At 39.4% G+C, this 20,405-nt stretch overlaps 5 protein-coding genes across 6 annotated transcripts in view; 2 read left to right on the top strand and 3 right to left on the bottom strand.

Annotated features, from left to right (window-relative positions):
- adgrv1 (adhesion G protein-coupled receptor V1) overlaps positions 1-10,510 on the bottom strand; it is a 75,378-nt gene extending 64,868 nt beyond the window's left edge. The window contains exons 1-8 of the mRNA XM_055162094.1: positions 10,131-10,510; positions 4,432-4,619; positions 4,180-4,329; positions 2,719-2,814; positions 2,408-2,629; positions 2,096-2,323; positions 1,481-1,806; positions 1,141-1,411 (exon numbers count right to left, since the gene is read on the bottom strand). Of these exons, the coding sequence (XP_055018069.1) occupies positions 1,141-1,411; positions 1,481-1,806; positions 2,096-2,323; positions 2,408-2,629; positions 2,719-2,814; positions 4,180-4,329; positions 4,432-4,617 (1,479 nt within the window). The 5' untranslated portion in view covers positions 4,618-4,619; positions 10,131-10,510. The remainder of the gene's footprint in view (positions 1-1,140; positions 1,412-1,480; positions 1,807-2,095; positions 2,324-2,407; positions 2,630-2,718; positions 2,815-4,179; positions 4,330-4,431; positions 4,620-10,130) is intronic.
- Positions 10,511-11,095: 585 nt separating this feature from the next.
- Positions 11,096-13,949, top strand: lysmd3 (LysM, putative peptidoglycan-binding, domain containing 3). Its single transcript, XM_020935526.2, has 3 exons — positions 11,096-11,238; positions 12,186-12,454; positions 12,560-13,949. Exons 2-3 carry the CDS (start codon positions 12,191-12,193, stop codon positions 13,271-13,273), a joined length of 978 nt encoding a protein of 325 aa, XP_020791185.1. The 5' UTR covers positions 11,096-11,238; positions 12,186-12,190; the 3' UTR covers positions 13,274-13,949.
- A 128-nt stretch (positions 13,950-14,077) lies between these two features.
- Positions 14,078-15,810, bottom strand: polr3g (polymerase (RNA) III (DNA directed) polypeptide G). The gene is made up of 8 exons (XM_020935561.2): positions 15,602-15,810; positions 15,286-15,418; positions 14,976-15,105; positions 14,844-14,909; positions 14,698-14,757; positions 14,556-14,620; positions 14,357-14,470; positions 14,078-14,276 (listed from the first exon to the last, which is right to left on the bottom strand). The coding sequence occupies exons 2-8, from the start codon at positions 15,394-15,396 to the stop codon at positions 14,187-14,189; spliced, it is 636 nt and encodes a 211-aa protein (XP_020791220.1). The 5' UTR covers positions 15,397-15,418; positions 15,602-15,810; the 3' UTR covers positions 14,078-14,186.
- Positions 15,095-17,762, top strand: mblac2 (metallo-beta-lactamase domain containing 2). Of its 2 annotated transcripts, none has more exons than XM_020935552.2 (3): positions 15,095-16,481; positions 16,788-17,002; positions 17,083-17,762. In XM_020935552.2, exons 1-3 carry the CDS (start codon positions 16,040-16,042, stop codon positions 17,254-17,256), a joined length of 831 nt encoding a protein of 276 aa, XP_020791211.1. In that variant the 5' UTR covers positions 15,095-16,039; the 3' UTR covers positions 17,257-17,762. The 2 variants fall into 2 exon arrangements, with proteins under 2 accessions (XP_020791211.1, XP_055017635.1); XM_055161660.1 differs by having other exon boundaries at positions 15,095-16,508.
- Positions 17,763-17,824: 62 nt separating this feature from the next.
- Positions 17,825-20,405, bottom strand: part of rtkna (rhotekin a) — an 11,048-nt gene continuing 8,467 nt past the window's right edge. The window contains exons 2-3 of the mRNA XM_055161920.1: positions 20,372-20,405; positions 17,825-19,779 (exon numbers count right to left, since the gene is read on the bottom strand). Of these exons, the coding sequence (XP_055017895.1) occupies positions 19,079-19,779; positions 20,372-20,405 (735 nt within the window). The 3' untranslated portion in view covers positions 17,825-19,078. The remainder of the gene's footprint in view (positions 19,780-20,371) is intronic.

Here is a 20,405-nt window from a genome sequence, read left to right as displayed (position 1 = left end):
AAACAAATTAGGTTCTATGCTTAAAAGAGAAAATGAAGTGCTTTATTTTTATCCACTAGGCCTGTAATAACACATCAGACTTTCCATCAACGTACTTTGGGGTTAGCTTGTATGCTGTTTCCCTGTTACAAAGTGTTTATTATGGCAACTTAAAATATGTACTATAACAAGAATAGCTCAGCTCAGAACCCTAATTTAAACCACACATTCTCCCATTTCCTTAGCAAAACTATTATATTTACAAGGTAACAGACAGGGGGCCTGAACATCTTGGAGAAAAAAGGGCACAAATATACATGTTATATATAAAAGCTCGTACCAAACAAATAAATTGTGGTATGCAAATAAAGCCTGACTTAATCCCAGGCAATTAAACTTGATCAGGACAAGGGGTGAGCAATATGGAAAAAGACTTATGGTTTTGGTTTTAGGACGAATCATGTACTTCGTTATGAATACTGCTTTAGAGATTAAGTGATTTGTTAAATCCACCTGTCATTCACCCAGGGACTGACCAATTAGAGGAGTGTGTTTGGAGAGTGTGCGTATTTGAGCTGCTAGAAGCAATGGAATATAATATGATATCAAGAAAATAGCATATCACCACAGGGAACAATTCAGTTTTTAATTGCCATATCACCCAGCCCTAATCAGGACTTAGATCTGCCCACATCTTCACACATGGGCTGTTCCAAAAGGGACACAATACAACTACAAAAATGAAATCACCCACACACACAGAGCAGGACTATTTTCTTCCACCTAAAAGCATCCCCCACAACACAATGGCTCTTTTATAATGTGCTAAGCCTGCCTCAAAACCATACAGTGAGCACCCACCAAACAGATGCTTCTATGTACATGATATGAGACCATATAAAATGTTGTATCACTATTATCATAGCCAAAATAACTGTGAGTAACTGTAATATCATGATAATTATTAAAATTGCTGCCAGTTTAACATGACATAGATAGATTCTATAATGGCAAATCTTCTTTATTGGCGATTTTCACAATTATACAAAATGTACCACAAACAATTATTGTGTTATTATCATGCTAAACTACATAATTATATATTGTCCCTACTATGTGGACACAGTTCATCCCTACGATGTGAATACAGTTCATGCATACCTCCATGGGCTCATCCACTTCTGCATTGCCAGTGACAGAAGTTGGCAGTAACTGGAACACAAACACCTCTGCTTCTTCAGGTACATCATCATTCACAATGTTTAAGGGAATCACAGTCGTCACTTGTCCAGCAGCGAATCTTACAGTTCCCAAATTAGGTCCCAAATCCTCAGACACAGGAATGCTAGAGCTGGAGTTTCTACTTATAATCCATTTAACTGACACATTACCAAAGCTGCCCCCATTTCTCACGATGACAATCCCTTCAAATCTAGAAAAAATAATGGTAATTAGTCAGAATGTTGTAGCATTAGAGAGATTTGCATAATTTTTACATTACCTTGATGTGAGATCTTCATCTATAATAAGTGGTTGCATTACAACACTACTGCTGAGTGATAAGACCCCAAAAGCTTTGTCGTTTGGCTCAATAGTGATGTGCACCTCAAAGGGTGACACTAAAACTGCATCTCCTCTGATAGTATCTTTTAACAGTTTTATTTGGAAGGATTCTGCAATTTCTGGATCTGCGTCATCAGTAATATTGAAGAGGAGACTAGTTTTGTTGACAAACGGTGCAAATGTAACAGTTCTCACAGGCTGCAGTTCAATGAAGTCAAGCCCTAGTGTGGCACCAGCTTGTACCACCGTGTAATCAATAGAAACCTGAAGAGGAACATACATGTTTAGCTAGATACAATAAAGTATTCAGCAGAGTAGCATTAGTTACAAAGATGATTTCTGGGTGAGTTAATACATTCTAGAAATGTTTGCTGTTTAACAAATGTACAATGCCACTATTTATACGCCTACATTACTCTTCAGTCTAGGTTTTTAAATTGTACTGTATTGAATGTTACTGTCTTTAAAAAGCAGAAGGAAGGCAAAGAAAGAATAAGAAATTGACCACAGAGGGAAACAATAAGGTAATAGACTATTACAGCTAAAATCTCACTTGAGAGTCAAAGGATCCAACCAGTGGGTCTTCCTCATTCATTTGTCCACGTGTGATGTTGAGTGCGATCACGCCAGCAGACTCTGGGACACTCAGAAATGTGAGTGAGAAACGCAGTGGACTGTCATTACGTAGAATCCTTAACTGGACACTGCTGGCATCACCCAGGAGAGCACCCCCTGCCACTCCTGTGAGCTTCACCAAAAACATCTCATCATCTTCAGGGTCCTAGGGCACAGAGATAGAAGAAACACTCTTTTAAAACATACTCGGTTCAGTATTGGACATTTTGAATTTGAATTCCTGTTATACCTGATCATCTTTAATAAAAATGCTGAACTGTGCAGAGGATCGTCCCACAGGGATGGTGATGTTTCCCTGGTCTGGGCTTAGGTCATCACTGGCTTGGTTCGTGTTGATGGTAATCACCTCAAATGAAACAGTCACAGTGCCATACGTTCCCTTTTGTCGTACCAGTGTCAAAGGGACACTGAGGTTTCTCCCTCTGAGTTCAGTAACTACTAACTCTGCTGTCTGCGATAAATAAAAAGAGGTGAGTGTAATGTATATATATTATTTAACATTGTGTTTTGTATATTATGAGTGAATTCTGAGGGGCTTACAGAATTGAAGGAAATAATTCCAAAGGCATTGTCATTGGAGAGAATAGTGATAGTGGCCTTATTGGGTTGTCCAACTGTAACGCCATTAGAGGAGTCCTGGAAACAAAAAAATTCTACGTATTACACAGTTTAATACCTGAAAACACAAACATTCATAAAAGTTTGCTGTGTTCTGAGCTACACACCATCTCTGCATTCCCACAGAGGAGCCCTGATGAGACCACACAAAGACAGGAAGTACTGGTCAAATGCGCCTATCAGTGGGACTCCTCTTGAGGTTTGTATTGTGTTCTGGGATTTGGCACGAAACTCCAATAAATGTACATTCTCCTGGATCTTTAAGTGACTCCAACACTTTGAGGTCCCTCTCAAAAGTGACCAGTTAACAGTGGATTTGTTTTAGCGAACAGCTCAGTACCTGGCTGGCAACATTTAAGTTGATTGTGACTTGAAGAATAAAAACTAAACTTTACTAATTTTGTTATTGTTAAGCAGTGTAACAACTAGGGCTGCCCAATGAATCAAATTTTATCAAGATTGAGATTAGATAATTTCTAATCATCAATAAACATCTTGAGCTTTTTAATCGAGAGGTCAAAAACCAATCCTCTGTCAGTAAATGTGTGTAGTTTGGAGCAGAGTTCAGACTTTGATGGAAGAAATTTGTCAATTTTTGGATTTTAATAAGACAAAATACAATTGAATCAATAATCAAGATTGATCAATATGAGAAAAAAATCATAGTGATACATTTTTTGTCATATTAGTCAGCCCTAATAACAAAAAGAAACTTTTATGAATTTGGCATGCCTTTAGCCCCTTACCAGTCCCCGAGACTACCTTTAGGAAGGTGATAGGGAAGCATCTGCAAGGTTTGTTGTAGTACAAACAGAAGGGCTAAGTGGGCCTCATATGGTGTTTCAGTCTTGAGGCAAATTAAATATGGACCTTTTCAACTGAGATAAAACCAAAACTCAAGAAATGCATTTCATAATTGTACAAAGAAACACATTGTCCATTTATTCAGCAGTTTTGAGCTAGGGCAATGTTTGAAGTCAGCATCTTGAACTTTATACAAAAAAAATTAATAAGTTCATCAATCAACTTTGACAAGTAAATACTTTAAGCCATGGAGACTGAATCTGGGTGTGAGGAATTTCTGGTTGTTATGGAAACTCCAACAAAACCAGGAGAAAGACCAACAATGTATTTACACAAAATGCCAACACCACACAACTGCAGCTGGCGCACAAAAGCAGTTTATGCACAATTTCCTCTTTGTCAACATTTTACAAATTAATATTGAAACAAGACTCAAATTTTTCTGTGATTTATCTAGCTAAATTATTTCACCAAATTCCAGGGCAAGGATTGAATAGGCCCAATGTACAATATAAAATCACTATTATTATTAACAAACACATATATTTTAGCAGTAGGCCCAGTTCATGGAAAACTCACCTGAATTTCAAGTGTGAAAGTAAAAGTCTCGTCTGCTTCTGGGAGGTCATCGTTCTTCACCGAAATGAAGATGATTTTACTGGATTCACTGGCTGTCAGAATGACTGGACGCACTGGGTCTATAAAATCCCCTGTATCTTCTCCCTCCAGCTACAGAGTATAAACAAAAGAAGCAAACTTCAATTGGACTACTATTCAAATGACTAGATGGGGAATTACTTATTAGGCTAAGTATGAAACAAACTGTCATACCCGAACCAAAGCTGTTACATTAATAGGGTCACCCTCCTTCCCTACGGTTAGTCTGATCACGCTGTCCGAACTCTCATTGACCACCTTTACTGTCTCCTCCAGAAATTTGAGTGTGGCTGACGCAGATGTAGTGGCAGGGATGGACAGAGCCAGGATCAGTCCAGGAAGCAGAAGGACAGGAAGCATTCCTGCACACAAGACAATATTACATTATAGAATATATTATATTAATTGAAGAGCTAACCCTTACATTATTTTGGGACATTTGTTTGAGACAAAGGGGGAGGAGGCTTAGTCTCGAGCTTTTTCCATTCACAATCTGCATGTTACACACACAGCCAATGTAAGCTACTTATAAGTAATTACAAGGTTGAAAGAGAACATCAGCAACTACTAACTTACAAGTGCAAAGGAAAATTTTACATAACAATCTGGCTCTTCACTAAACTTGATATTATATACTAAGTTTATGTTTGTCATGCCACATAACTGCAACTGTGTGAGACTGTAAAATCCATCAAAAAGGGATTTGGCCAGGGCGCATAGGGGACTGTGGGGGACTGAGCCTGAAAGGCCAAGGGGAAAAGAGGTGTGTCTGTCACTGGACAAAGAGCAGAGGGGAGAGCTGAATAAATCCTGTTATTCACCGTGCTCCTCTTTGAGATGGGGAAACTTTAGTACAAAGCTGCAAAACCCTGAGTGAAATAGAAAGAAGTCTAGCGTTTGATCCTGCTGCCTTACACAGCACAAATCCACTTTGGTCAAGGCTTATGGTGCACCTGGTTGTATCTACATCTGGAAACATGGCAGAGTGGGGCACAATCGAGAGAAAAGCAACAGCTGCAACAGGGCAGTTTCTTATTTATTTACACTTTGTAGAGGTTCAGAAAGTACCATCAAGGTCATTGTCACAGATTCAGAGTATGCTTCTATTGTATTCTTGTGGACAGTTTGACTGTGAATGTGGCACAGGTCTATAGTTTCAAGTGTCATGTGTTGTGCCAGACACACCCCAGGAATCAGAGAAGGACCAAGAATGTGTCTGCTTCATCACAGAGGGCATGGAGGGCCTGGCTCAGACTTCAGATAACAATAACACAGACTTGGGACTAAACACTGTCACAATGGATTTATAAAAAATGTGGATAAATATGTTCAATATACTGCGATCTAAAAGCAACGTGACAGCTGATGACAAACAGAAGGACTGTGGAATATTGTGTAAAGATGGTCATAGCAATAAGTCTTTCTCTGTTTTATTGCTGGATCACTTCCCATACATTCACTTTTGCCTTTAAGGAGGGCCATTTTTTCAGTGATGGATAGCTCATGACTAGGCAGCCTTCCCCGCAGGAGAAAATTGAGAGGGACAATGACAAGCTAGAGTGATGACAAAAGCTCTTCTTTGGTGGCATGTTACTTTGACCTATCACCTCTTGGTCCAAATGTTGTTAGGATCCTGACTCAAATCTTTTGCACTGGTCTTTAGCTGTCCCAGTCAGAGGTGTCAAGCCATAGTGTCAGGTTCCAGGGCTGCTCCTGAGGTCAGTGTTCACCGCTGATGCCTCTAGAGTTTCTCTCTGTCGTAATCTTTAACATCAATTATTCAATGTCCACCTAAGACTTCACATTTGGAGGATCTTAAGTGTGTGGGATTCACCTTATAGAAAGTGCCATGACAACTGATCCACACTGACCACTGTAGCTTACATTGATCTGTCTATTAGAAAAGTGAAACCTTTGTTCTTCGAAAGTCTAAAAGTCTTTTAAGAGATGGCATAAAATGAATAGGAATGATTAACATGGCACAAGGGACTGATACAGATAGACCATAATGGCACTAGGTAATGCAGTTGCCTGTTTAATTTTACAGAACATATGAGGCCAATGAACAACTACTTTCCAAGCCAGTTTGCCAAATCGAATGTGCTACAGTATTTATTCGTCCATTAAATTAGAGTGCACCACATTTTTAAGAGTGTAAAGAAATACATTTACTTCCTTTTTGGTAGTAACTGTGTGGGATTACAGCCTCTTAATCTTGGGCTTTCCCATGTGGGACTCCTGCCCTGGGGCTTCCCTGCTCCAGAGACGCCCTTGGTGAGTAACTTGTGGTAATATTTGGCAGACTGATTCTCACACACACACATGTAGTATTTGAGTATGGGAGGCCTGCAGTGGGAGCTCATTTATCAATCTTACAACTCTGTACAATGATATAGAGCCAGATTGGCCACAGATGCACTACATCTACTCTGTCATTATGATCCCCACATATAAGAGAGTTCTTACAACATTTGTTTACTATCTAAGAGCAATCTCAAATAAAATAATTACCACAGATGCAAATTTGCCAATAAAAACAACACATCAAAGCTTTTCTTTGGGATCATCATTGATGCCAGCAAGGCCTGTCACAATAACAATGTGAGAGGTCGCTATAATGTTCAAATTCAATGTGACCTCTTTGTCTGTATGTCTGTTACAATACCTTATGAACCACCCTCCTCAAGCCACAGCTGCCATTCTGGGTCAACTCAAAAACCATAATTGCACTTTAAATGTTCTGTTTTTGGTATTTTTAGATCAGTGACTGTTCTTGCAACTCAGGGGGGAAACTAAAATATAAACTATAAATATTATACTACAACTTAAACATATGACATCACATGAGACAAAACTGTCACTCAGTTAGAAAGAGTTTCATGTCCAGACGTCAGTAACTATCTTAAGCAAAACCTTCGCTGAGCTGATGAAGTAAGAATTGTATGGCACAGCAAGTTTATTATTTGTTTCAGAACTAATTCTAGAATTCATAGGACGGCCTTTTTAACACGATCAAATAAACTCAGTATTCAACCATCTGGGAAAGCATGAGCAGGTAAGAGGCTGTGGTCAGGATAACAAAATATAATTGGGTCATCTTAAGGTTCTTCAGAAAATAATGGATATAGGTAAGTATGTGAGCATACAAATAAGTGGTTCCAGTGGGGTTCCTTTGTACCCTGACTGATACGCTTGTATGGAAGAAATGCAGACAGAGAAGCCCTTTTCGAGCATTAAATGAGGTTGAGCTCTCCAGCGCCCCACAGACCAAAGGACCAAATTAAAAAAGGGCATTACTTCATTGCATGTAACCAGTAGGGCCTGGATGAAATGCTAATTGCATTTCAAAAGAAACTAACCAGAATGGGGGCGTATTTTCACTCAAGAAGAAACTGGACTTTACGATTCACTGACCAGCATACAACTTCAAGGAGTAAGCTTTTGAGCCCTCATGGTCTTCTTTGTGTTTTGTGTGCATTTTTAACATGGCAAGATCTCAGTTCTTTCGGCTACGCTTGCTTTTCTGGCATGCAGGTCTTTTCTTTGCTAGAATGCAAACCATCCTATTCAGCCCCTTATTGCTTTTTGTCACTCCTGAACAAGAACACACAACAAATATGTGAGAAAAAACAAAGCACACAACTGAAGGCCGACAAGAGTATAAAGGCACTGGGAGGAAAATTATGATGGAGGAGTTTTTATTCTAATTTATTTTTCTAAAAGCTTTACGATTCCTGAAAGATTGTATTGTGATAGACTGTAGAAATTATATTTAAGCAAATGCAAGTTACTGAATACAGTCCTCAGTTTTGACCAGAAGATGCCATTAACATAGTTCACAGTTATCTCAAGCTTTGTAAATATCACTTGAGGTCAGAGGTCACATATCTCAGAAAGCTGCAGGGGTCTCACTGCAGCTTTAATAAAATAACAACAAAAATGTGTCTATGTCCTACATACAAGAGGTACAGAGCCACAGTACAGAAACCTCCTGGGGCACAGCTCAGCCCCTCTGTCACTACACAGACCTCAGGATCGTTAGTGATCTGTGAGGCCACAGATACACTGGTCTTGCCACTACAAGAGACATGAGACTGTCTAGATTAAATAAGAAATATAAAAACATATAATATAAAGAAAAGTCCATAATTGCTGTTTACTATTAAGGGAAGGTAATATGTCTTAGAATTGATATCACAATATGAAAGAGACAATTTGTGATAACTAGATAAGATAGACAAAACCCAAGTGCTGACATATGTTTTGGACTATATAAGTTAAAGTTAAAGTTGTGCCTTCACTATAGAAATCCTTTCTCTTTTGTCAGTGCAATTTTAGCGTGGAGCCTTCATAGATAGTCTTTAAGCTGCTCTGGGTGTAAGCAGTAACAGTGCACAAATTATGGTGTATAAGGCTACTAAACTGGATATGGTTTAACCATCAGTTATCTGCATATATGTGAGTTTTTTTTTTTTTTTTAAGAGTTTTATATTACATCATGACTGGGGTTTTGGGAGAATCAACTACGAAATACTGGGCGCTTGACCAGAAACTCAAACAAACACATCTGCTGCACCTGCTCTGCTTGTTGCAGAGAAGAGCTTATCCCTCTGTGTTAACACCAAAGAAGTGATTACTCTGAGATCATGTTCAACAAACATTTTGACAACCATCAGAAGAGCAGTTTATGGCAGTGCTTCTTTTTATAGTGTGAAACATTAGGAGATGAGACAGGAGAAGTGAGAGGCAAGCAGTAAAACAGTTTCCGCCCCGTGAATCACACTCAGACCCCCACACGGGCGACTGGGCTGACCCCTGCCAGGCAATGACATAAACACTGACAGACAAAGGACCCCAGCTCTGAGCAAAAGGCTCAGGGCCAACCCAAGTCTGCAAAACACTGGAGTGACAAATTGATGTTGTAAGGCAGTATATGAGTTATTACTTTATCAAAGCCATTTTCAGTGTGAGATAAAAGTACACAATACACCTATATATACATGTATATATAACAGTACATTATTTTGAGGAACAATAAAACCTTTAGTCCATTTTTTGAGAACTAAAGGGCTCTCGGATGATAAGACCAACAAAAATGAAGGCGTTGATAATCAAAATTGTGACAAATGTATTGCTAGTTTAATTTTACACTTGCAAACTACATTGTCAAGACCTACAGAATACTGTGAAACGGGGAAATACGGCTACTGGCAACAGTCTTTTATTTAACACTTGCAGCACATGTGCGCAACACAAAGTGTGCCAGGTTACTTATGTCTGCAGTAAGACTATAGATTAGTAAGTGAGTCTTTTGGGACTGCTATGCCCAGCTCACCATGCGGGGCAGTTCCCTCAGAGTTGTTGTTTTATTTCAGTGGGAGAGAGAAGTCCAGACAAAGCGCAGTAATCACGCTGGAGATCCTGCCTGTAACCATGGAAGCGTTTGTCTTCATCTTCAATGGGCTGCCCGGCCATTCATTTACTGATCACGCTGAATCAATATTTAGGCTTTTCATTTTTATTAGCGGCAACGACGATGGGGGTGATGGCATAGACCACAAAGAAATTAGCTGTGGTCAGCCACATTATATTAGGTTACATCATTAGAAAGGTACAATATGCTTAAACTGTCTGTAGCGTGGGAGCTACTTTATTTTGGTCTGATTTTTTTTTCTAGGGCAACTAGGCGCAAAAACTGACAGGAACATTATTAGAACTTCAATGGTATAATAAAGGGTTTTATATGAAACATCAGGCATCCCCAAATGACCCTAACTTTCGCATCCTTTGGCATGTTCGCTTCTGTCACTGAGAAAATAAATATTTAATTCGAGACGACAAAAACACTCAAAAACACGCAAAGTGCAACTTACCTGACACCTTGCTTGGCTCTGTCCGAAGTAAATATCTATATATCTAGTGTTGTTGAGGATACCATCGATACGGGCTTTCAAAACCGTCAGGTTTGTCCAAATAGCATCCAGTTGAATTCTCTTGTGGAAGCATGTGCTGCAAACATCAGATATAGCATGTATCCTTTACCAGTCTACGACAAGAGAAATGTAAAAACCGGGCAACAGTCCCGCTACTTTCTTGTTTGAGGTTTCTCTTGTTTCCACTCTGTTGCGCACCGCACCGTTGTGGCCATGTGCCTGCTACTGTATGTTACGCACACTCTCTTTCTCTCTCTCTCTCTCTCTCTCAAGAAGAATTACTTTACAGCTTCTTCAGAGCTCCTGCTTGTCCTCGCGGCATTGGCTAATCAGACTGGACGTTTAATCCCATTTGTCTCCCTAGAGTAGATTAAAGTGGTAGCGGACAGCTCCACCAACTGGGGATGAGGCGTACTGTCTCTCTGTGACGTCTACACAGCGGTTTTACAATTATTTGAAAAAGTGTAAAAGGCATAAAAAGTGTAAAAGCATTCTAAATAGCTACTCAATTGCCCAGGGCCTGTTTTTAAGTTTAGTTTATTCTTTATTTGTCAGGAACCCGGGGTCAATTAATAAATTTTACAAAAGATCAGATGATCTCCTTCTATCTGCAGTCAATAGGCAGGTGCACACACACTAGAATTACACATTACATTACAATTCTGATTCATCTCATTATTAACATTAGTAAAATTCAATAAACGGTCACAGTTGCAAATATATAATGGTTTCCCACAAATATTAAAAATTATTACGTACAAGTTTTCTTTCTGTGAGTATACAAAAGTACAGTTTGCAGGAATCGCGTTGCTTTCTTGCCCCATCTGCTGTCCAAATTGCGCTCGAGTAATTTGTTCTACGTCATTACGCACAGTGAGTCTGTTGACGTGGCGTGAACAGCTCGAGCTTGTAGTCAGAAGTGTTAGCAGCAATAGCACTTAGCAGCAGCAGCAGGTATGCCACATCGGAAAGGTGAGCCTGTGAATTGTTTCGTGGAAGTCATGGATTTCTCTTAATTTTCCTAATAAGCTAACGACCACATTAACAGGTGAGATTTCTGACATCCCAGTTCAAAACGTTAATCGACCTGAAATCACAAGAAAATATAGGAAGAAGGCACAAAGCATATGTGTATTTGCTAGCATTTAGTTAGCATGCACAGACTTTAATTTGAAAACTCTGGCAGCTCTAGTTATAATTAAAGAATACAATACAGGCCCTATTTGTCCTAACAATCGGCCGGTCATCTTTATCTATTATGCTGTCTGTAACTTATCTTATTGCTCTGATCACTGTAGTATATGCCAAAAAGCTATTATTAAGTAGACTTAAACAATAATGTGATTGAATGTCATTGGGGTGTGCCACCAAATGCACAGGGAATAACAGATCACCCTAGAACAACACGTTTTCTTGTTTTTTGTTTTTTTTTTTTTACAGATTTCGTCCATATGGTAAACATCTGTTATCGCATTATCTCACTATTAGATAGGATGTTCAATTAACCACAGTGCAGCCAGTGTTTGAGATTGCGAAAGTTACGTAAAAGAAGGACCTTGACACATAGATGTTCATTTTCCCTCAAATGAATTCGTCACAACTTTCTCACACTCTTTTATAAAGTAAACTGTAGGAATTTTTGTATTGTATTCTTATGTTATGGAAAGTATTATTAAAAATGTAAGCAGGGGTAATATGTTTAACTTTGCAAAAGATAATTTTGTGTTGTGTATTTGTTTGTATTATCGCTACATGGTAATCACATAATGCTCAGTGCATTAAATAAAAAATAAAAATAATTTTTTTTTAAAACAATATAGAAGAAAACGTTTTAAAAGGTGATAAAATTGTGAAATGTGCCCCAGCATGTAAACCTTGGCAGTAGACTTGTGTGACTTAATTTAATTTTAAAACCTTGATTGACAACTTTAATTGTATGAAATGTAGTTAAATCTAATTGAACTGCTGTTTTGTTTGTATATTTTTCTTTCATAGAAAAAATGTCTAGGAGCCAGCTCTATGGTCTACAGTCAGCCACTATGGTGCAGCCTTCTAATGGAGGTCATACGTACCTGTTCACAAACAGCTGCTCAGAGAACGACTTGTCGGAGGAGGATGGTGAGAGCTATGAGCTGCGGCCCCGAGGTCGAGAGCGATTGCGTAGAAGCACTTCTCGAGAAAAGATGGATGATATTGTGTATCTGGTTAGAGACATTCAGGAGGGAGATACACTCAATAGTATTGCTCTCCAATACCATTGCACGGTAAAGTGATATTTTGATTTGCTTTAGTATATGTATTTCTGTATACCCCAATGTAAGGGTAAGGACAAACTGTTAGCTTATATTGTTACTGTGGCTCTCTTTCAGGTTGCTGATATTAAACGTGCTAACAACCTTTTGAAAGAACAAGACTTTTTTGCTCTTCGTTCAATCAAAATTCCAGTGAAGCGTTTTAGCATCCTTACTGAGACTCACATGAGTACACCAGCCCCATCTTCCACACCTCCTGGTGCCAGGCACCAGCCGCAGATCTCTGCTTCAACTGCCCTTCCTCTGGAGTCCTCCACAGACTCGTCCTCCTCTGCTGACAGCGTAGAGGGATTTCTTCTGGAGAAGGATAAAGACATAGAGCGGCTGGTGAAGTCCACTAATCCTTCACGGAGCAGCCTTAACCAGGTTGTGTCTTCTTTATCTCTTCACCAACAACAGCCTCTGCTGGCAGAAGTGGAGTATAAGCCAGTGCAAAGAAAGGATCCATATTATGGGGCAGATTGGGGCATGAGATGGTGGACAGCTGTTGCCATCATGTTGTTTGTTGGCATTGTTACTCCTGTGTTTTATTTGCTGTATTATGAGGTTCTTGTGAAAGCGGATGTAAGCCATCATGGTAATCCAACACAAACTAATGATGATATGCATCTAGGACAATTCAATGGCAAAGTTTTGGACGTTAACTTAGACAGTCTTAATCAAGATGCAGTGGCTGGTCCAGGGCACCCTGACAGAAATGTTGATGAACGAAAGAGACCAGCACATCACACCACACACAAAGACAGTGATGCTAACAACTTAAATACATAACATGGGCAGTCACATAGTATGTGCGTTCTATAGTTTTATAGCATTTGAAATGGACTTAAGAACTAGAATTTATTGTCCTGCGGTAAAAAATGTTTTGGCCATTTGGTGCCATTAGGACCTGTCTGCAGTGACTATAAGGAATAGTTTTGATTCTAGGGCCAAGGGTGGGAAAATTTTACATTTTGCCTTTTTCAACGATTTCACTTACTTGAGCAGGAATTATTTTTATGATAAAAAATGTTGTGTTTAATTGCATCCTATATCTGCTTATACTTTTTCTAATGCCAAGTCTGACTGCAAGACTGCATTACTTTTGTCTGTTTTTTTTTTTTTTACGTTTTATTTTGATTAGATGAGTTTTGTACAGTATGTGTGGACCAATTTGCTCTATACTTTATAGAAAGATAAAATATTTAAATTAGAATTAATTTATTACAGTTATTGAGAGATTAATTCCATTTCATCTAACACTATCAGTATTCAGTGATATAATATTAGCATGGGCCCAGTTTCTTCTGCTTAAGGAAATGTGGATTATCTTTTAACCTGGAAGCGTAGGAAATTGGCATGCATACAGTATTTCATTTTTGTTGTAATTTTGAATTTCCAGGTTTGTTTGAATTACTTTATTTTATCAATGCTCAAAGTTAATATTTTATTAAATAATACATGTTGACAGTCGTGCCTTTTATCCTCTAAAACTGTCTAGATCTAAGAATATAAATAAATAATTTAATAATTTGAATGTTAGCATTTGTAAACCCATATTTATACAAATAGGGAAATAATACTAGAGTAGAAATCTGAGAATATAAAGCTTTATTGAGCATGATTTCAGAATCCCTCTTCTACACTTGATCCTTTAAATCTAACTGATTTAACCCTGAAATTTATATGGGAGAACTAGAAATTGTCAGTAAGTAGCTTCACCATCCATGTTGTCATCACTATCAGCAGCAAAGTCCTCTCCATTGTCAAAATAGCTTTCAATGTAATCATTTTCCTAGAACGGATAATACATTTATATTTTATAAACATGGTATTACTTGAGATACACGATAAAATGCTATATCCAATTCAAACCTCTTCAAGATCCTCCTCTTCCAATTCCTCCTCTTCAAGTTCTTCATTTTCCTTCTTTTTTTCTTTTTCATCATCAGAGTTTTCTGTAGTTCCATCATCTTTTTTTGCCAGTTCCTGGGTATAACAATTGTACATTTATTTTATAAACTGAATATGGCTTATACTAAGTCTGCAAGTCAAATGGCAAAATCTGTCTTACATCTAATTTACTGAGCACTGCCTCTGCATCTTTGTGTGTTACTTTGACAGCTTTCTTCTTTGTGTCTGTTGCCGTACAACAAAAATTATATTAGGGTAAACTTAAAGAATTGTTTTTTTTTAAATTGGCATATTTCAAATACTTGTCTTTGAACGTGTTTTCTTCTTTTGGGGCATCAGTTCTTTTGGGAAAAGATTCCAATCTGAAATGCAGACATATTTAGTTATTTATGTTTTTCTTAACAATCAGTTTAATAATGTATCTATATCATTTATTTTGAACTTATACCAGGAGTCCATTCTTCATCTCCCATTTTTATTTTCTTGAGGTAGCGCTCCGTGTATCTCTCCACCTCTATTCAGTACAACACATTTTACATTATCTGTAATTGAAGACTAGTCCCATTAATTTTTTTCTCACCAGCTTTATTGTTTCGGGGCTTGATGTTGTGTGGTCTTTGTTGCATTGTTCCTCTCATTTCCTGTTTTAATGCCAGCATATAGTTATCATCCTCCCCATCTTTCAATGGCACAGGCTTAAAATCTGTTTGCTATATAAAACACAGGGCAGGGGTGTCTTGAGATGTAATGAACAGTTGGGTGTAAAACATGCAAAGTTTAGACAGCAATTTATCATGCAATCTCTCCTGTGTAATAATTAGCTCTTGTATTTTAGTGTTCTGGTAGCACACTCATCCTCGAGTGGGGATATACAATACTGTATTACTTACTGGAAACAGTGGACTGGGCCCCACCCTGGTCTCTGGCATGCTGCCTCTGCTGATGCCCAGAGCCTCGATGTTGAAGGTGAAGGCAGCCACTCCACGGCCCCTGCCTGCCATGGCTGCAAGCCAGCGACTCGACCTGCATCAGCACACACATGTCAGCTCTATACATGCGGTAAATGTCAGGGAATAGTTGTAATTCTTTATATTTTATGTATATATACATATGTATATATAATTTTTGCCATGCTGTCCCAAACTCAAGCTCCTTATACAAACAAGTTATACCATCAGGAAAATGCACTTAAAATACTGTACTCACTGAGTGAGAGTGCTTGGAAGAAAGGCTAATAAGTCGTAGAGAAATTGAATTCTACTATGAACTTGGGGTAGTAATAATATATATATAGGCCTACATATGAAAATAGACTAACTCAGGCAACTTGCTAGCCAATCTCACACACGGGTGAGCAAAAAACAGCCTTTCTCATCGTGCACGCCTTGTGGTCATTTGTGACTTTTAAGCGCACCGCCCATCGCTGACGCTGCAGAAAAGCCCTGCCAATAGCAGCGGCTTTAAGCCTACCGTCATTTGCTTAGGTCCAATGACCTCATTCTCCTCCCCTAAGGGTGTGTCTGCGGCCACCATCGCGTCACCCTCAATGAAATACACTACCTTTAGCAGTACGGCTAGTAGCAGCTGTTTAACACCTGACGGCAAAATCCTTCTGTAGCAGCCTTGACAGGTGCAGAAACTGGGATGGCTGCGGCCGACTGGTACGCGCACAAATCGCTTGGGGACGGACTCTTCTGGATCCAGGAGCGGTTTTATCAGTCAGACAACAGGGCCAACATCTGGCTGCTGCGCGGCACACACCAGGACGTGGTAATAGACACTGGCCTTGGCTTGAGGAGCTTACCTGAATACATCGACGCTAAAGGGCTACTGGGCAAGGATCCGCAGCGAAAGAATCCGCTGCTGGCTATTGCCACCCACGCCCACTTCGACCATTCTGGTGGCCTGCATCAGTTCCAACAGGTGGGCGTCCACAGCGCAGAGGTGGATGCTTTGGCAAACGGGGACAATTTTGAGACGGTTACCTGGCTCAGCGACAGAGAAATAGCTGAAGCCCCATGTCCAGGATGGAGAGCAAGGAACTACAAAGTCAAGGCCGTGCAGCCGACCCATATACTGCAAGAGGGTACGTCACACTTACAGCATGTCACAGGTGCATTTTATTTCCACTGGTTATTTCACACGTTGTAGTAGTGGGCCACCTCGTCTGGAGGTTATTTTAGTGTCAGCAGGTCTTGGTATAGCCCATATACCTTTTTTCTAAGTCAAATGAAGTTATTGGCATTTGGGCATTTTCCTCACCTTCATCACAAGCTGGCATGTCTACTACTTATGAAAACCTAAAAAGTATGTACAATAGGTGCTCCCCAGCTACGCATAATAGCCTCTCAGCAGATGTCAGTATTCATAAGATATTTTGCTTTCTGTTTAGGTGATGTAATTAATCTGGGGGACAGACAGCTGACCGTGTTGCATATGCCTGGTCACTCTAGAGGCAGCATTTGCCTTCATGACAGAGAGAACAAACTGCTCTTCAGTGGAGATGTAGTGTATGATGGTGCCATGATTGACTGGCTGCCCTACAGTCACGTAAGTGACTATATCAGTAGTTGTGAGCGCCTTGTGGGTCTTGTGGACAGTGAACAGGTAACAAAGAGAAACTATATCAATTTAACAGAATATGCTGGTTTTATATGTGTATTTAATATGTGTTCTTCATTTTCTAGGTTGATCAAGTCCTTCCTGGACATTACAATGCATTTGGTGCAAAGCGTCTCCATCGGATTGCAACTGGATACATCAGCAGAGCAGAAACCTGTCCTGCTAAGTTCTCCACATTTGCTTGGAGGACGCTTGCTGGTGTGGCTCTGCGAGCTTTCAACCCACGTAGTGCCTGCTAATAAGATGTCACACCTTAGAAGAAGAAGCACAGCTGCACAAAAAACATGAATGGACAGTATTAAAATGGGGTAAATTATCTTTGGGTTTAATGTAATATTATTCACTTATGTAGCCCAGCACAAAATATAAGATTGCCAAACCTAAACGGCTTACATAAGTCAATAATCAGCAAAATATTAAGCATATTATACCATATATATGTATTTATTAATGTTATTCTGTAAATATTGTTTTTTGTTATTTATGTATCAACGTGTTTTATATTTGAAATGCTGTTAAGCTATAAGAGCACACTAATGGTATTAGTACACTGCACTGCAAACTAAAAGCAGGATGCATTGGAAATTCCTTTGACACATTTGAAAATGAGTAAGAGTGGCCATAATTCTAGTCTATGCATATAACCGTGAACGCAGTGTCAACTACCTCCTTTGTAAGAGTGCTTTGTACTACAGAGAAACCCAAGGATATCAGCATGGGCAATAAAGCCTCTCTTGTAACTGCATTTCACAGCTCTTTCTTGCCTGAAATTAAATTTGATGTCGTTCAGATAGGACCCCCTGGGTGAAAGTTATAAAGCCAAAGGAGAACCAGAAACCAAGAGTGAAAATGTTTGGTCTTCTCATATAGCAGGTCTGTGGGTTTGTGTGTGAAGATGCAAGTTACATGCTTCAATTTACTGCCATGTATCTTTAGTAGTTAGTTAAACGCAACACATTTATTAAAATTATTATTTACATTTTCTTATTTCATACAGGATGAGATCGTGCAGAGTAGAAAACCTGCCAACGAGATTCCATTGAAACATTCTCTGCAAATCACATCTTCAGAATATGTACAAACAAAATATAAAGAGAAGAGGTTTATTTGTTAGTATATAAAACTAATTTACATTTACAGAAAATGCTGCATGGAAACATTTGACATATGTAACACTCATGAAATTGAAGTATTTGTGTTGAGTTTAAAAGACAAAGTAAATAACTTAATTAAATAAGACATACATACCTATTCTCCAATACTATAATATTATCTAGTATTGCCATGTTGAAATATATTTTTAGCGATTCCTTGTACATAGAGGTATTGCATTGTAGATAATAGCAGTAACCTATTTATGGAGAAATACTTCCGAACATTGGCAAAAATGGATCAGATCAGGTTGTACAGGTAAACACAGTAATGACTAGTACAGTAAGTGTGTGGGCATTCAAAGCTTTCGTCCACATACTGACGTTTAGCATTTTGACAGTGAAATTATGCTAAAAATATAAGGGCTTCGGTGTATAATCTGATGAGGAGAAAAATACACTGAAACAGTTCTCACAGTATAGGCAACACAATTATGTGAAAACACATTCTCATCAAATGTTCATCTGGGCACATGCTAATTTGCTCTCTTAACAACACTGCACAACTGTACCACAATATGACCTGCTAGTGCATTATTAGTTAGAACTTTTAGGTGGCCAGTATAGCTGACACACAAATAGAACAAAATGTGCTCCAATTAGAGAGCTTTACATTATCATGAACCATCTCTCCCAAAAGTACCTCACATATTTAAAAGAAAACTCTCTGTACCGTATTTTGATTTAGTGGGGATGTCCCCCACTACTTTATAACCCATTAAAGTGCAGAGCAACCAAGATGATTGTCATCTATTTTGTGTTAGAAGCCATTCCCATTAGGGCTCTTCTATGAAGCAGGATAGATGCAGTTTGTCCTGGAGCAGTACTCAGATCTTAGCAGACTGTCGGAGGTTTCACATATATTAAGCCAGGTGTATTACAATTTAAGTTTGCCCCATGGCCAAAAGGCTCACACTTGACTTTGGAGCCAGTTGCGAGGATCAAGTCTGGCTCGTAAGTTCCTGAGACTGCGGCGAGCTGGGGAGGGCCTTGAAAAGGGGACTCCTTCGGATAGCTCCAGGCTGTGGCTGCCGTCACTGTTACTGGAGCTGTTACTGGAGGTGGAGCTTGAGCAGGAGAGAGTGGTTTGTGTGCTGCACAAAGACAGAGGGGACTGAGATGTCTGAAGAGGATTCACAATAGAAGAGGGAGGAGTCTGACAGGAGCACTGAAAGGCCCCATAGCCCCGCCCTCTGAGGGTGCTGAGTTTTGCATCTAGAGACAAAGTGCGCGGCCTAAAACGGGATGGGGAAGATGATGTCAGGAGAGCGAAGTTGGAATCAGGCCAGGCATGTTGCTGAGAGCAGGGACTGGTGCTGCAGTGGCTGTCACTGTCTGAAGTCAGACTTGCATCAGAGGATAACAGACCCAGCTGTGGGTACCTCTGTGGGCTCATGGGGCTTCGGGACGGGCGGCGAGCGGAGCAAGGGCTGTGGCCCAACAGGCGAGAATCACAGGGACGAGGGCGACTGGCGCTTTGTGGGATGTTTTCCTCAAACAGAGTCATCCATGTGGGAGACGATCCCAGCTGACTGCGGAGCTCCAGCTCCTGCATCCTCCGTGCCAGTATGTCTGAGACTGTGGTGCTGAGGTCATCAGAAGACTCAATAACTGTAGGAAAAATAAACATTTATTTAGGTAAATGTAGGAATAATAAACATTTATTTAGGTAAAAGTTAGTTATTATTGCACAGAGGCTAATGAGCAGCCTAGTATAGATAACAATAACAACAACAACAACAACAGTGTTTTAGTTACATTCACAGTGTATTAACAGTGAGACCTCTGAGTCCTGTTACTTCACCTGTCATTGTAATAGGATGAGAGCAAAGCACGAATCTCAGCAGACACAGCATTATCCTGCAGTAGCAGGCCCTCACAGGAGGGCGCAGCAAGAGGAGCTGCCAGGTTAGAGTAAGAAATAAGAATGCAAAAAGGGTTCAAAACAATGATTTTAGTGAGAAAATGAAAAAAAAAAGTTGGAGAAATTATCAGGCAGGGTTTACAAAATGGGACACGGGAAAAAACAGGACAAGAAAAGATAAGACAAGAGTCAGTGATAGACTTCATCTTAAGCATATAATGTAGTAAAATGTGACAAGACACTTTTAGATATAAGAATTTCTGTAATGTATAGCATCACATGCATTGAGTTTGTATTTTGTAATACAATAAATTAAACTGATTCTTAAGAGGAACATACCCATTTCATGATAAAGGGAGCCTTGTTTAGGTGT

Source organism: Boleophthalmus pectinirostris, unplaced genomic scaffold, assembly GCF_026225935.1.
Source record: "Boleophthalmus pectinirostris isolate CB_2022bp ecotype Guang Dong unplaced genomic scaffold, ASM2622593v1 HiC_scaffold_4, whole genome shotgun sequence".
Lineage (NCBI taxonomy): Eukaryota > Metazoa > Chordata > Actinopteri > Gobiiformes > Gobiidae > Boleophthalmus > Boleophthalmus pectinirostris.
Note: the sequence above shows the minus strand (reverse complement) of the source record. Positions and strands in the feature narration are given on the sequence as shown.

Bases quoted from the DNA above. Each gene is read 5' to 3' on its own strand.
- polr3g (XM_020935561.2), bottom strand. From the start codon at position 15,396: ATGGCAGGCAGGGGCCGTGGAGTGGCTGCCTTCACCTTCAACATCGAG. The intron at 14,910-14,975 runs GTGAGAAAAAAA...TGTACTGAATAG, and splicing joins GCCCCGAAACAATAAAGCTG to AGGTGGAGAGATACACGGAG. The intron at 14,621-14,697 runs GTATTTGAAATA...GTACGGCAACAG, and splicing joins GAAAACACGTTCAAAGACAA to ACACAAAGAAGAAAGCTGTC.
- mblac2 (XM_055161660.1), top strand. From the start codon at position 16,040: ATGGCTGCGGCCGACTGGTACGCGCACAAATCGCTTGGGGACGGACTC. The intron at 16,509-16,787 runs GTGCATTTTATT...CTTTCTGTTTAG, and splicing joins ACACTTACAGCATGTCACAG to GTGATGTAATTAATCTGGGG. The intron at 17,003-17,082 runs GTAACAAAGAGA...TTCATTTTCTAG, and splicing joins GTCTTGTGGACAGTGAACAG to GTTGATCAAGTCCTTCCTGG.
- lysmd3 (XM_020935526.2), top strand. From the start codon at position 12,191: ATGTCTAGGAGCCAGCTCTATGGTCTACAGTCAGCCACTATGGTGCAG. The intron at 12,455-12,559 runs GTAAAGTGATAT...GCTCTCTTTCAG, and splicing joins CTCTCCAATACCATTGCACG to GTTGCTGATATTAAACGTGC.